We start from the raw sequence: 15,259 nt of genomic DNA, 5'->3' as shown, positions 1-15,259 counted from the left end.
ACAATGACAGGGGTTCTTCTGCCCTGCAATTAATTAAAATTAGACAGCTAACTCAAAGGCATAACATAGACACTGTATACTTCAGCAATCACTGCCTGTGCTGTTCCCCACTTATCTATCTCTGCATTTGCTATTCAGAAGGAGCTCTCAACTTCTGCATGTTATAATTTCAGCTCCTTCTCCAACATCCTTCCATCTGCTGAAATCATCAGCAAAAAGAAAAAAAAAAAAAGAAAAGCAGCAAAAGGAAGATGGGAAAGAAAAAATGAAACTGGGGAGACAAGAACAAGTCAAAGCTGAACAAGATCCTAAACAACGCTCGGCCAAGGCAGCAACAGATTCAGAGCCAGTGTCAATGTGCTACATATGACCATTCATTTTACAATTCAGCATGTACCAGACAGGGATACAGTATCCCCCTCAAAAATGTTATGTGTAATAAGAAGGTACTAACAGGATCTACAGTTGGGAGATTAGAAAGTCGCCTCCTCTTTCTGCTTGGGCCTGGTATATTTGTGGAGTGGTGGCTGTCATCAAAGTCTCCTCCGCTGACGCTGCTGGAAGGTGAGGTAGCTCTTCGCCTCTTGGAACCCATGGAATCCAACTTCTTCTATAAATGAAGAGAGATGTTCTTAAACTCATGGCATTGCATCCAAACTCTCTAGTGAGAGCTAAGTATGAAGCTAGCAATGCTTTAGGATGAGTCACAGATGTTTTTTATATACTGCAGATCAGTTAAACCATATATCTAAACACTAGCTTTTTGAAAATCAGTCCTACAGTGTTATAGTCACTGATGACAGTAATGTCAGAAAGTCTAGGGCTCTCAGCGATGAAGATTAATTTAGCAGCTCTTACGAAGACACGCTCTTAAACTATCTACATTTTGATACCTCATCCCATGCATGATAACTAAGCGAGAACCGCTGTTTTAAAGGAAAGAGCTGTGCAGAGACAAGTGCTCAGTGCTGGTGTAAAAGTACGCCATTCCATGTCAAATTAAAAAAAAATCACAACAATAACCAAACAAACAAAACCCCAAACAAACAATCAAAAAATCCAGAATAAAATAAAACACAAACTAAAATTCAAATGGCTACTGAATACCTTGTCTTAGATTCAAGCCAAAAAAGAGTCTGGACCATCGTGTGATCTACCACTCCCACTTTATGTGTAGGATGAATGGCTCAGTAATCAAGGAGTAGGAAAAGCCACCTCCTTTTTCGGCCATAGCTTTCCATTTATCAACACAAACAGTGACAAACGAATAACTGCCATCTAACAACTATGGTGATTTATGGAACAAGCTGTTGGCTCCTTCCCAACTTCCAGTGACAGCATCACAAAAATATCTTTGTTTGTAGCTGTCTCAAAGGCTGAAGACAGAATAGATCCATCTATCCCAGTCTATACCCGTTTTCCAATCAAATCAAGGAATTTCTACTAGGAAGCACTCATTTGATTTACAAGGTATGGCAGCACAACATAAACGCATCAGAGCATTTATGTTAGAGGCAGAATTCATTTCAAGCACACAAATGAGATGAATGAGGCAGGAATAATTAAGTTAGGATAAAGAAAAGCAAAAGCCCAAGGCAGAGATATGGAGAGAACGGTGCACATGCAATCAATAATTTACCAGATTTACCAGAGTACAACCAGCACCTCGAAAAGCCAGTCTCCTCATAGTGTCTGATGGCCAAGTACAGATATTGGGAGAAAGTAACACTCTAAGAGTAGCAAATCAGCAATGGTGCTAGTACAGTCAAAACTGGAAGACAAGAAAAGGGAAAGAAAGACAGAAGAAAATTGAGAGTAGATAGATAGTTAAAGAATAAAATCAAAGAATAGATTGAATCATTACAGCGACAGAAAAAAAAAAGCAAAAAAACAGAAGGCAACTTTATTTAGCCTAGCAGAAACTCTACAAAGTAATTTTCTACACAGAATGCTAGACATTTCTGTCATTTGTACAGTAAAAACACATTTCTCTAATGTTCCTGAATACAGATTACAGATTTCGCAGCCACTTGCAAGGGAATGATTCATCAGGCAGAGCAGGGAGTAAACATAAGCGATATCTGACCTGAGAGTAAAAACCAGAAAACCAGCTTACAGAATGTGGAGTAATACAGCACTAATAACAACAGAAAAACAATTTTTAAGGTCAAGAAACCTTTAATAGACTCGCTAATGATGATGTACCTCTATCAGTCTTCAGAGGGGATTTTTAACCTCATAAGCAAGCAACATTAAGTATCCAGCCATACGGGTTCACCAAAGATATACCCATTTCGATTTCTAAGCAGTCTCCATGTCTGGGGTTTTTTTTTCAGAAATTGCACATGAAATGTACAGAACCATTTTATGGTAAAATGATTGCTTGATTGCTTCTATTTAGTTCATGAAACTACTGTCTTCAACCAAACCCCAGACAGATTGTTTTCCTATTAAATATTCTGCAACATTTTCATAAACACACACATACAGAGAAACTTGGTGCTTTATCAGCAGGCAGTTCACCTCAGGAGCGGACAGCCAGCCTGTCGCTTTTAGCACTGCCTTCAACTTTTATCTGAGAGCTACAGTGGCAAATGGCTAACACTAGGCGCGTGCTGATGCAGAGGCTGCTAGAAAACACAAGTTCTTGCTTGTGAAAAAAGGCAGGAGAGACTACTGGAATCAATAATTCTGGTTCACCCAGGATCTCAAAAGTACACTCAGTCCAATCCCATCCTGAAATAAAGATTTGGACAGCCCCCAACTAGCACCTGCCTGCAAACTGCATACAGGCTTTTCCACGGCCATTGTCTGAGGCACGTACGCTGTGGCTCTCAGTCATATGCAGACACTGGCGTACACTTGTACAATCAAGACACTTGGCCATTCTGTACACAGCCTCCAAAACCATTATCACAGTCTGAACATCATGAATACTCAGCGAGACAACTGCTTACATAAAACCCCTACCAAATGTCAGGCTCCAAAATGCAAACTTCTCTCTAGATCTCCATGCTCATAAACACAGATAATCCTCCTGCGCACAGAAATGTATTCTGTTTTCTTAAGAACATGACTCCTAGACTTTCTTCTGCAACATAACTCCTAGCTCACAAGTGTCTCAACAGCTGCACCAAGAATCTCCACCGCTACGAACAACCCGTCTCCTGTGAAACAGGAGCTTAGGCATCTTCTTAACAACTGCTCACGTAGCCCATAAAAATGACACATAACCATAAGAAACGCTTTGGCCATTACTACGATACACATTTTACTGATAGATACACAACAGGTGGAAAGCTGCCTCTTCTGAAAGCTGTACTAGACTGATCACCACAAGTATTACCCAGTTTAACCTCACCAAATGAACTGTTTTCACACGCACTTCAGATAACACACTTAAAACAAGCCAGTGAGGTTCTAGCACATATTTCCTTTTCTGCCTCCAAGTAGAAAAAAAGCTAAAAGCCAAGAGATATCATGGAAAGTATTTAATCGTTATCAGGACCTCTCATGTTCCAACAGAACTGCTCACTAAACCACGGCAAATTTAGCAAACGGAACAAGGGAGGGAAACACAGCCAGCATTTCCCCCGCTTACTGATCACACTGAATCCAGTTACAACACATGAAAAGGGGAATGGCAGCAACCAGATGCTACAAAAGCCGGAGAAGAAGCAAAAGGCACAGCACACCGATCGTTTTATCAACACTGGGACTAGAAACAAAGAGGCAAAACATCATCATCTCCCCAAACTGTCCCGCAGGCGCGCCCCTGCAGGCACCCGGCTCGCACCCTGCCCGGTTTATGCGGTGTTGGCCAAAGAAGAAAGAGACAAAGAAAAACACCTTTTCGGGCAGCAGGCCACCCGTGCCCTCACAGCCTGACAGGATGACGCCCCCCGCCCGCCCCGCGCTGCCACCTGCACCGCGCAGGACGCGCTCCCGTCCCCCGGGCCGCGCTCCACAGGCCCGGGGAGCGGTTGCGCCGCCGCCGCCGGCCGTCGGTTGTCAGCGCTGCGAGCTCGGCCCGGTGACGGGATGGGGCGCTGGGGGGCACAGCGGGGAGGGCCGAGGTCGGGACGCGGGTGCGGGACAGCGACAGCGCGGGGGCCAGGGCCGCCGCGGGAGGTGGGGACGGGGGAGGTGACAGAAGGCGGCGGAGGGGCTCGGCGCCCCCGGGCCCGGCGCGGGGCCCGCCGTGGCGGAGCTGCTGCGCGGCCGGGCGGCGCTGCCTCCCCACGGCGGCCACACAAAGGGAGGCAGCGGCCTCCTGGCTTCGGCCCGCCGCCCCGCCTGCGCGACCCCGGCGCCGCGCCGCTCACCCAGCCGGCTCCGCTCCGCCTCCGACAGCCGCGGCCGCACTCGCCCTCCGCCGCCCGCCCCGCCACCGCTGCTGCTGGTGCCGTCGGCGTCGGTACCGCCCGCCGCTCCGTACCGCCGAGCCCGCCGCTGCCGCAAAGCCCTCCCGGCCGCCAAACGCGCCAAGCCCGCGCGACACCTCCGGCGCGGAAGGGCCGCTTCGCTTTACGGCAGCGCCCGCCGGCGGGAGGAGGAAGGAGCGCGAGCTTCCACGTGGGGCTGCGGGCGAGCGCGGCGCCATGAAGCGGCCCAGTGAGCGGCGGGCGGGAGCGGCGGGAGCCGGGGCGGCGGGTGGGGGCGGGCCTCGGGCACGATGGCCGGCGAGCTCTCCGAGGCGAGAGAATGGCGGGGGCGAGCGGCGGCCCGGGGGAATGGCGGCGGGCTGGGCGACGGGGGGGGGGTGGCCTCCCGTGGCCGAGCGAACGGCGGCGGCGGGGGGAATCGGACACCCGGGGTCGAGGGAACGGGGGAGGCGATGGGCGCTCGGCCGCTTGCCGGGGCGCCTGTGAGCGGCGGGGCCGTCCCCGGAGGCGGGCGGGCCGCCAGGAGCCGGCGCTGACGGGCGCGCTGCCTTGCAGAGCTGAAGAAGGCCAGCAAGAGGCTGACCTGCCACAAGCGGTACAAGATCCAGAAGAAGGTGAGTCCCGGCGGGCTGCGGGCCGGGCTGCCCCTGCCCCGCCCAGCGTGGGGGTGTCTGTCTCTAACTAAAGCTGATTGCTAACTGGTTTAGCGCTAAAACCGTATTTTATGTATTACTACAGAAGCATGTTCTATGTGTACATGCACACAGTAAGGACTTTATATTGAATGTTAAGAGTCTGGGCTGTGGTGAGAAATTTGCTTTCCAGTTACCATTGGCCGAAGGACGATGTAGAAAGGAGTGGAGGGTTTTTACATCATTACATTTTGCATTATTTTGGGCCAGTATGTTAAAGTAGCTTTATGATGAGATGTTATGCAATCGAAACACTTCAATCTAATGTCAGAAACATACCATTTTTTACTCTGTATCTGTAAACTGAAGGGAGACATGCCTTTTTTTTGGCCTTAGACTGAGAAAATATTCTTGTTCCTGTCTTCAGATCAGAGAACACCACCGAAAAGTCAGGAAGGAGGCCAAAAAACGTGGACGCAAAAAGCCCAAGAAAGATCCAGGCGTTCCCAGTGCTGCACCATTTAGGGAAGAACTTCTACGGGAAGCAGAGCAAAGAAAGCAGAGGGTAAAATACAATCTGTGGTAAAGAATTGAGACTATTCTTATCTTTAAGAAAGCTTTGTGTGTATGCGTGTGCACTCCCAGAGGCACAATCATAGCAAATTGTCCTAGTAGACGTGTACTTTGGAGAAATAATAGATTTTTTTCCAGCATTATACAATGTGTAACAATTTGCTCTTTTATATTTAACCTTCATTTCATCACTGTGTCTATAAACATGCTGGAAGTGTAATTTCTAATGTAATCCAAATTGCCTGTGATGCTAAGATACATCAGAATGCTAAAAGTTAGGTCTTGGCATTATGTGATTATATAGAAAATAAAGATCTGCTGTCTGCAGTGTGGAGCACTGTGACATGAGAGCAGCACCCAGCTGCTGAGCAGGGCCAGCTGCACAGCTGTTATTTTGGGGTCTAGCTAATGGATGTTATTGCCTCTAGTTTTGAGACAATTGAAGGCAACGGTATTCTTTTCAGAGTAGGATACAAAAAAGTTCCTAGTGTCACTTGGACACCCATGACTTCTAACTAAGCTGTCTCAGGAACTTTGGTCAGAAGTAAGTAAATGGGGAGATGGAACAGTCTTCCTCACCAACTTTGGTTTTTTTGTCTGCAATCAGCTTGAAGAACTAAAACAAAAGCAGAAGCTCAACAGACAGAAAGAACACGAAAAGAAGAGAAAGCTTGAAGCTAAAAAGAATGCAGCCAAAGTCAAGGAAAAAGCAGAGGGTAAGGTAGGTGTCTGCTATGATTTTGATTCTTTGAAGCTTATAAAAGCAGTAAAAGTCATCCTGAAACTACATCTTCTTAAGCAGTATGTTACATGTTACATTTTAGTGCTGCATATGCACGCAAGTATAATATAGCAATTCTCAGTTAAATCATTCTCCTCCATTTTTATTTGCATTCAGGAATCCTCTGGCAAATCTAAAGCAAAGCCTAACAAACTGCTGGATAAAAATTCAAAGAAATCATTTTGCAGGGAGCTCAAGAAGGTGAGACGCGTCGACTATTTTTATATAATTTGCTGGGAGTCAGCAATGAGACCACTTGTTATTTACTGTACAGCTGCTAGAGAGTATACAGGTTGCTTGTGATAAACTTCACACTGAAGTAAGGGATTTTGTGCCAGAAACTGAGGGTTTCAGTCTTGTCTGGTGTGAGCTACTGAGACATCCAGCACTTTGAAGCCTTAGACTTCTTGGGCCAATGTCAGTACATACCAAGTGATCAGAGAGCTCTTGTAGTAATGAGGTACTAGTGTCTAAGGATTTCTTGGCTTTGGGGGAAAAAGATGAAAATTGCTTCAGCTTTCTGGTTGTTCAGAAGAAAGGACATCGAACAAGAAGGGTCTTACAAAACCTCACCAATGATTCTGTGAAGTTCCACAGTAACTGTTGTAAGCCACAGCTATTCCAGCATTGTCATCTGTCAAATGGTCTGTCATGTCTGATTTGAGAGTCTTCTCTCTTTTTTTCTAACCTAGGTGATTGAGGCCTCAGATGTGGTTCTTGAGGTTTTAGATGCAAGAGATCCAATGGGCTGCCGGTGTCCTCAGCTGGAGCAAGCTGTAACTTGCTCTGGAGGAGGCAAAAAGCTCCTGTTGGTTCTGAACAAAATTGGTAAGAAGCAGAAGTTTTCTTGAAGTATTGCTTGGTCACTGTGTGGTTCTGTGGTAGGTGAGCTATGAAGAAGATTTTAAAGGAATCTGAGATTCCGCTGAAGACATAAGATCCAACTCTGAGCTCGCTGCCCTACTGAAGGGGTCATATTTCCTCCACCCTTTAGTTTAGTATGTTAAGAAAACACCACAGGTAAATGCACATTAGCTCCTTTCTTTTGCAATAACTTCTGAGAGCATTGGCCAGTTTCAGACAAATCTGACAGAAGTTAAAGATCTTACAGTTCTTAACATTTCTGTGTATGTAGGCGAGTAGGCAGAGGTCCCCACTGAGGCAATGGTTGAGTTAAAGATAAGCAAATCAATGCAATAGTTGCATTTGAAATTTTGCTTTAGGAGGTATTTCCTCTCTTCTGGTGCTGTATGAAAGAATCCACACAAAAGCAGGTGAAACCAGCTAAAAAGGCTGGACATTACTGGGTTAGCAGCAAAAAAAAAAAAGAAAAGGAAATACCAAGAGACAACAGCAAGACCAAAGGGAACTTTGTACTAGAGTAGCCTTTGCAGGGATAACATCTCACAGAACATCACTCTCTGCACCATACAAAGTCTCCCAGCAAGACCTTAGCATTAAAAACCTGATAGAGGGGCCAGAAATGTAACTGTGGTATGTTCTGCTTGAGGCAGAAAATAAAGACTAAAACTTGCAACATGAGGTGCTTCTGGGGAACACACCAAGTACTGTACTAGAGTTTTCAGCCAAACATTACTTGTCGTAAAGAAACATAGTAAATGGACACAATACAGCCTGGTTCCTGATTCCACATTAGATTTCCTCCACACAGGGATATTTAAGATTACAAGAGTGAAAGGACTGTGCTCTTTTTTTCCAGATTTAGTGCCAAAGGAGAACTTGGAGAAATGGTTGAATTATTTGAAGAAGGAGTTTCCAACAGTTGCTTTTAAATCGGCAACACTGATGAAGGACAAGACGATGGTAAGAGCACTACAGGCTGTCTCATGCTAAGTCCTATGTGTTTGCAGCCACACATGTTGAAAGATGTTGGGAAATGGGAACTCTTGTTCGTTAAAATTCCTTTTCCCCTTGTTCGATTATACTCACTGATGGATACGCCTTCGCACTTTGTACCTCAAAGCTTAGTCAGCGGGAGAATTCTTGCTGTTGAAATATGTATTGTTATTTGTGCCCAGGATGCTGGACTAGAGTAAAAGCAAGTCTTTTTTTTTTTTACTGTAAGAACAACCGTGAGGGGAAGAAGAGAAATTTTTCGTCTTCTACATAGCAACGGTTGCACCAGTTATATCTGAATTGTTTTGTAGGTAAAGTGGTGCAGGCTGTACTGCATTCCTCCTTACTGTTTCCATCAGTAAAGGTAGCACCTGATATTATTTCATGAGGAGTATAAAGGGCTTAGCTCCCTGTGTCCTAGTCTAAACTCTTTGAAGATATTTGTTTGAGTCGTACATCTATTAATACATAATGCTTCACATGTCTTTAACCCGGCTAACAGCATAGTGAAATAGACTCTCCTGTGAAATGGTGCAGAAACTGGCATGCGGAGAGCAGGTTTTTAAATCCTTAAAAAAAAAATAAATAAATAAAAAAATTGAAGTCTTTTGAGTGACTTTGCCAATTTAAGGATTACACTATCTGAATGTACATGGTTATTTTATGGTCACACAACAAATCTGCAACACAGCCTGAACTCAAATCACAAGCCCTCTACGTCAGTTCACATTCCTTTTTCTCTCAGTAGTTGATGGCTGCCTTTCTTACTGTCACTTAACTGATTAGCCAATTTCTTATTCAACTAATTCCTTCTGTTTAGAACAACACAGTAACATCATCTAATGGAGGGCAGGAATGGAAACATTACAGTAGATAAATAAATCTTAGCATACGTATTTATCTTCCGCCCTGACCATGGGGATTTTTTTTCCCTTTGAATCCTGTAGCAGGAACAGCCCACAAAAAGACGTGGACGTGTTGATTTATCAAGAACCAGTGAATGTTTTGGAAGCAAATGCCTTTTGAAACTTCTTCAAGATTACGGCAAGACTCAGAACAAAGTCATTCAGGTTGGAGTAGTAGGTAAGCTTTTGGAGAGACACAAGGAATTTTCTTCTCTTCCCATAAGGCTTTGGTATCCTGTATTATAAATTGGGTAAAACAACTAACACATTACTTGCTTTTGGGCTTTCTAGTCACTGTTCTTACTTTCATCTGAGACTCACTATTGTAGTACTCGAGTTGGCAGCGATCTGTGTTGCACTTAGATGCATGCAGTGTATGTGATCTGTGGAAAGCACATTGAGGGAGGCCTTAGCCGATTCACCAGCTGAGGGAAACGAGAGAAGCAGGTTACATACCGTGCAGCTTGCACTGCCTTCTTCATATCTGATAAGCGTTGTGCTCTTACATTCAGTGTTACCAGTGTGAGAAATGAGGATACAGACTTTGTCTTACTTCTGTAGTGAAGACTTCAGATCCAACTCTGATCTCACACTGAAGATGTACTTTACCAAAGACACCTAGAAGAAGTAGTTTTGATCAGTGTTACGTCAGCTGAATTTTCCTATTTAACTTACAGGAATTTATGTGGTTTTCTTCAGGTTTCCCTAATGTGGGAAAGAGCAGCATAATCAACAGCCTTAAAGGAGTTCGTGCTTGCAATGTTGGCCTAGCAAGAGGTGTTACCAAGTAAGCTGAGTCTGATAAAAGCTGTTCATTTCCCTGTTTGTTATTGTGTTCCCATTACCTTGAGTTTGTTGTTTGGGTACGATTTCCATCATACCATTTCCAGGCTAAGTATGCCCCTGCGTGCAGTTTTAAATGCACATTTCAGTGTGCTAGGATGAAAGATATTGATCTGCATGGTGCAAACTGTCAGGAGGAAACACAGTGCATAAATTTGCTCTTCTTGTACACTTAGATTTCTGTCCTATGCAAAGCATATGATGAGAAAGCACTGAAACCGACTCTGTATGAGGTGCATTCAATCCAACACTGAGCTTTGTGTCTTGCATCCCTCACCATTACCAGTCTTTTGCTAATTATCTACTCACAGTGCATTTCTCTCTGAATAGGTCTATGCAAATTGTGCACATTGATAAGCAGACAAAGATGTTAGACAGTCCAAGTATAATTGCAGATCCTTCCAACAATGCCCTGGCTCTGGCCTTGAGAAGTATCATAGACACAGAAGAATCAGGCTCAGCAGATGTGCTTGAAGGAATAGATGCCATTCTAAATCACAGCAGTAAACAGCAGGTGAGTTCCATCTTTTTCCACATCTCTCACTGCATTTGATTAGGCCAGTAACCAAAGTTTGTTTCACTTCAACGTGTTCTGGTAGCTTTTGCACTGCTTTCCCCTAACTATACAGACTGGCAAACTCTGGCTAGTGTTTCCAAGACTAAGTGTAATCTTTCATCCTTACAAATGGAAAACAGAAACGCAGCATGCTAGGATCCTGTCAACCAGAGTCTGTTTTCCTAATAACTTTTTCTGCTAAAAAAAAAACCAAAAACACAACTGCTTTTAAGATCTCATCACAGTATCACAGAGTGAAAAATGAAGATATTCTGACTGCTTCCTATTATTACAGTGAAGACCTCAGATCCAACTCTGATCTCACTCTAGTTTCAAGTAGATTAACCTAAGCCTAATGCCCATTCCATTCACTGAGAACTTTTTTCATAAACCAGCCTGCTGTCTCTATACAACCACTAGTATGGGTGAATGGCGGAGGCATTTGCTGCTGAAGTAGGCATTTTGCTTTGTAATGTTTACTTCCACACGCAAAAGAAAAAATGGCTTTTCACATACCTGTTCGTCCTCATTGTAACCCAATTTGATTTGCTCTTTTATTCCTGAAACTAAGAGAAAAAGCGGTATCTCTTTCTGAATGCACCATTTTCTTTTGCACTAGGTAATGATGCACTATAGTATCCCAGATTTCAGGAACACGGAAGAGTTTTTAACTTTACTTGCTCAGAGAAGGGGTATGCTGAAAAAGGGAGGTGTTCCCGACATAGAGAATGTATCTAAATTGCTACTTTGTGACTGGACAGGGTATGTATGCTGTGAATTTTGCTTTATGCTGCTCACCTTTTTCACATTGTTAATCCAGCACAACAGAAGCTCTGAGTCCTGAGAAAGGAGAGGCAGCTTTCCCCACCCCCCCCGCCTTTTTTTTTTTTTTTTCTTTCTTTCTTTCTCATGTTTTACTTTGGTAGAGTACTGGATTGGCTAACAGATTTAGAGAATATTTTTCACAGGTAATTTTCTGAAGTAGTGAAGGATACATGGAAAGAGTCAAAGTATGTTGCCCATTACTCCATAGCCAGTTTGCTGACTTCTGTTATAACTCTGTTAGGGGAATTTGCCCTCCTCTTAGATACTGAGTCCATGTAGTCCTCTTTTCAGACAGGAAAAGTTATGGCAAGTTTTCTGTGGAAATTTATAGTGGTTCCTATATTCTGAGGGTGGGAATAAAGGTCACTCAGAATCAATAATTGAGTATGACTGTGTCCCTTGCTCAAGTAGTTCAGCTGCTTTTACAGCGCATGATTTTACAGGCAGATGATCTGTGGTGAGAAAGTATACTATTTCTTTTTCCTTTCAGGAGTGGGCTATCCACTTAATACTATTATCGACAACTTCAGAGTCAAATTTAAATAGCTATTTAACTGCTGTTCAACAGATGATATTAAACTAATAGTTAGTTTGAGGAGTTTGTGAGGTTTGTGCTCTGGGTTTTATTTTTAAATACAGTGATCTAACTGTGTTATCTTTGATTATTTTTTAATGCTGACATTTTATTTTTCCAGCGCTAAAATAAGCTACCACTCACAACCTCCAGAATCTCACAGACTGCCACCATATCTTACAGAAGACAAAATAACTGAAATGCAGGAGTGCTTTAAATTAAAGAACCTAGAAGAAGAAAACACCACCACTGTTCAAGGTAGGACTGTTACTGTAATGCACTGCTACCATTAAGAGCAGTAGTAGTAGTTTTAATGGGAGATTTTGAATGGAAGTCATCTTAGGGTTTATGAGACAACTTTGCCAATATGCTGTGAATATGAACCTTTTAAGAAAGAAATGGATTCTGATGCAACAGAACAGGTACCCCTACTAGTTCTCAGTTTCTGCTCAACTGACCTAACCCTCCTAAACAGGAAATAGGGGGAAAGAACGTTGAAAAGCACAAACATTGGCTAATTAGGCCAACAAAATACATTTTACTCGGTAGAATTTGTAGTCAAATCCCAGTCTTTCCACTCCTAGCAGTCTTCTGTAGATGCCTCGGGGAAAGCTATTTTCAGAGAATTGTCCTTGGTTCTACTGCTTATGTGGGAGTGCTGCCTCTGGGAAGGGAGGAGGCAAGGCTGTCTTTTTCTAGCCCCGACCTAAAAGGGCTGTCCTCTCAGGGGGTAGGCATTAGATCTGGTACTGTCTAACAGTGACTTCACAGACACTTCCTGTGTTTTTCTCAGCTTTAAAATACCCCAGTCCTGCAAGCAGCATCATTTTCCAGTCAGCTGGTATGACAAATGGGACAATAGAGGAAAATAAGGTCATAGAGGAAGCATCAGAGTGGGAAAACATGGAAACAAGCAAGGAGGAGGAGGAGGAAGAAGAAGAGGAGGAGGATTTCACAGAAAGTGATGATGATCAAGACAATGTGGAAGAAGAAGAAAAGGATGTCAAAGAGGTAAATCAGGGTTTCATTAGGTGGCTTCTACCTGTCTAGATCCTGACACCAAGTACCCAGTCAGTATCTCGCTGTACACTGAGAATGTGTAGGCACTGTAGAGCCACCAGGATTAATCAAAAGTCTTTCTCCTGGAGATAAGGGTTGGGATTTTTGCTTAATTAAGGAAACAACATTGTTCCAAGTCAGTTCTGAGGCAGGGTATTCCTGACCAGCTATACAAGGGCACATCCACACTATCATCAGTCTCTGTAAGGTTTCATTTGTATACGAGACTTCATTAGTCATGTCTGACTTCTCTGACTTCTAGGAAAACAAAGTTCAGGTCACCAGCAAAGCAAAGCTTGGAAAACTACAAACAAGTCCTACAAATTCAGAAAAGCAGACAGCAGGTCTGTATTAAAAACCCTGGCTTGAAGGATAGTCTCTAGCACTTGCATTGGTTTTGCTAACACATTATTTTCTTTTCTCAGAAAGCGAACATTCCAATTCACTGTCATTCAGCTTGGATAAGACAGCAGATGAAGATGATGCCTATGATTTTAATACAGACTATGTGTAACTAATTATGTATGAAGACACCGTTTGGAGAGTTATTACTGGCTTTCAGAACATGTCATGAAGACATGAAGACTTGGGTTGTGGCAGAAGTTAGAGAAATGCTGCTGCATACCAGAGCTGCTGCAAACATTCACAATTATGATTGTGTCAAATAATGTATATAATATTGTATCTCCCTTGATTGTTCCAGATGTCTAGGAAAGTGACTGTATTCAGCTTTTAAGTCCTACACCTCATTTCCTGTATTAAAAAAAACTATTTTAAAAAATTCCTAATAGACTGAGTCACTTTGATTTACAAAAATATGTTTCAAAAGGAAAAACCCTTTGACCTTTTCTTTGAAAAAACAATGGAAATGTTTAATTCTAGTGATGTTCAAGCAATTAAATTTCAAGATAAGTTTTCATCCTCCCTTCATAAAATCTCCTTGTTTTTCCTAGAGTATTAGAAACTACCCTGAGAGCGTGACTTGTCAATAAGTTTTTGGGATACTTATGCAAAACTTGTAGAACTTTCATATGTAAAGCTTTGCTAGAAAATGCTACTTATTTCCGCTAGACAGGTATTTTATCTAAGCAGTGCTTTATACATTGAGAAGTTTCACTGGGAAAGGTAACTGAGATTATGTTATTAGTAAATTGTCTTCACTGGGAAACAAGCTTCTTGTTCTTAGGGTGTTCTTCAACAGAAGACATATTTCCTGACCACAGCTATTATATGTGGTAACAGCTGGTAACCATAAAGCAAAATGTTGTCCTGCGGCAGTAGGGAGACGGTACTGGCCTCAGCCTATAGCAGAACTGGGGTAGCCATGTTACCAAGAGACCCTGCAACTGCTCAACGAATTAAGCATTTAGAATAACTGCCTGACACCAATCATCTTCCTCCTATGTGTGTTTTCCTCCTCTTAAAGGTCTGATTTGTGTGTTCTTTTCTTGAATAGATGGTTGTATTTTCCCTAAGTGTATGTTGATGCACAGTCCTCCTAGGCAGCTTAAAGAAGTATCAAGTCCAGACACAGACACATGCAGTTATTCAAGCCTGCTAAAACACAGCCTGTTCGTCAGAGTTAAGTTGGAGTCAGCTGACCTAGCACAGTCTTTCAAAGTTTGTTAACTGAACTTACTTCATTCCTCCTAACTACTGCAAGGGCAAGAATGGTTCATCAAAACCCAGGAAAAGAAACTATAGGTAACGAACCACAGATGAGCATCTGTGACAGAAAAAGAACTATAGGCAGTGACTGCAATGAGTCAAGCTGTTGGAAATCTTTCTAAATCATAACGCAGTACTAAAACCATATTCGTACACACAAACAAGCTCTTTAGCTCTCTGCTGTCCTGTATCTCAGATGACGCAACACTGAGCCCATCACTTCGTTAACACAAAGCCCCCTGTCTAAACATCTATGGAGGACTCTTCAGAATTATTCAATAAAAATGACAGCTTGAGTTCAAACTTGTATTAAATTGAATAGCTGGCACAATAGCTGCTGGGATATATAGGCTAATAATAACCACTGCTTAACACTACAACTATTAAAAAAAAAAAAACAAACAAAGAAAAAAACCCTTACCTATAGGAAAAGCAGTGGGCAGCCAGCTGCAAAAGGTCACAGGAATCTCGCTTGATGAGTTTGAAGGGCAGGACTGAGAAAGGCACAGTGGGAAAACCTTCTATAGCACAGCCATGCTCACTTGAGAGAGCTATGAGGAACTTAATAATAAAATTAATCTGTAATTCATACACCCACATA

General features: G+C 43.1%; 2 protein-coding genes and 3 non-coding genes across 20 annotated transcripts in view; 4 read left to right on the top strand and 1 right to left on the bottom strand.

Annotated features, from left to right (window-relative positions):
* Positions 1–4,445, bottom strand: part of PBRM1 (polybromo 1) — a 62,009-nt gene extending 57,564 nt beyond the window's left edge. For 4 of the 15 annotated variants that reach the window (XR_015259615.1, XR_015259613.1, XR_015259616.1 and 1 more), the window contains exons 1-2: positions 1,649–1,734; positions 455–610 (exon numbers count right to left, since the gene is read on the bottom strand). Coding sequence is in view for 11 of the 15 variants with exons in the window: in XM_086755990.1 (XP_086612116.1) it covers positions 455–610; positions 1,649–1,687 (195 nt within the window). In the remaining 4 variants the exon portion in view is untranslated. Of the gene's footprint in view, positions 1–454; positions 611–1,648; positions 1,743–3,847; positions 3,961–4,325 lie in introns of those variants that run through there. The other 11 variants (XM_086755979.1, XM_086755987.1, XM_086755986.1 and 8 more) reach the window with 9 other exon arrangements.
* GNL3 (G protein nucleolar 3) lies at positions 3,856–13,911 on the top strand. 2 transcript variants are annotated; one of them, XM_086755995.1, is made up of 15 exons: positions 3,856–4,088; positions 4,941–4,999; positions 5,445–5,582; positions 6,198–6,311; positions 6,489–6,572; positions 7,064–7,199; positions 8,092–8,195; positions 9,176–9,311; positions 9,833–9,920; positions 10,307–10,490; positions 11,152–11,294; positions 12,053–12,189; positions 12,725–12,942; positions 13,253–13,334; positions 13,416–13,911. In XM_086755995.1, exons 1-15 carry the CDS (start codon positions 3,893–3,895, stop codon positions 13,502–13,504), a joined length of 1,908 nt encoding a protein of 635 aa, XP_086612121.1. In that variant the 5' UTR covers positions 3,856–3,892; the 3' UTR covers positions 13,505–13,911. The 2 variants fall into 2 exon arrangements, with proteins under 2 accessions (XP_086612121.1, XP_086612122.1); XM_086755996.1 differs by lacking the exon at positions 3,856–4,088 and adding an exon at positions 4,485–4,614.
* Positions 7,259–7,331, top strand: LOC147599497 (small nucleolar RNA SNORD19). The gene has a single exon (XR_015259619.1). It is a non-coding gene; the product is annotated as a small nucleolar RNA SNORD19 (small nucleolar RNA).
* On the top strand, positions 9,658–9,731 carry LOC147599496 (small nucleolar RNA SNORD19). Its single transcript, XR_015259620.1, has one exon. It is a non-coding gene; the product is annotated as a small nucleolar RNA SNORD19 (small nucleolar RNA).
* On the top strand, positions 10,163–10,240 carry LOC147599495 (small nucleolar RNA SNORD69). The gene has a single exon (XR_015259621.1). It is a non-coding gene; the product is annotated as a small nucleolar RNA SNORD69 (small nucleolar RNA).
* Positions 13,912–15,259: the final 1,348 nt, after the last annotated feature.

Source organism: Chlamydotis macqueenii, chromosome 10 (genome assembly GCF_036417535.1).
Source record: "Chlamydotis macqueenii isolate bChlMac1 chromosome 10, bChlMac1.mat, whole genome shotgun sequence".
Lineage (NCBI taxonomy): Eukaryota > Metazoa > Chordata > Aves > Otidiformes > Otididae > Chlamydotis > Chlamydotis macqueenii.
This window is presented reverse-complemented; position numbering and strand designations above follow the sequence as displayed.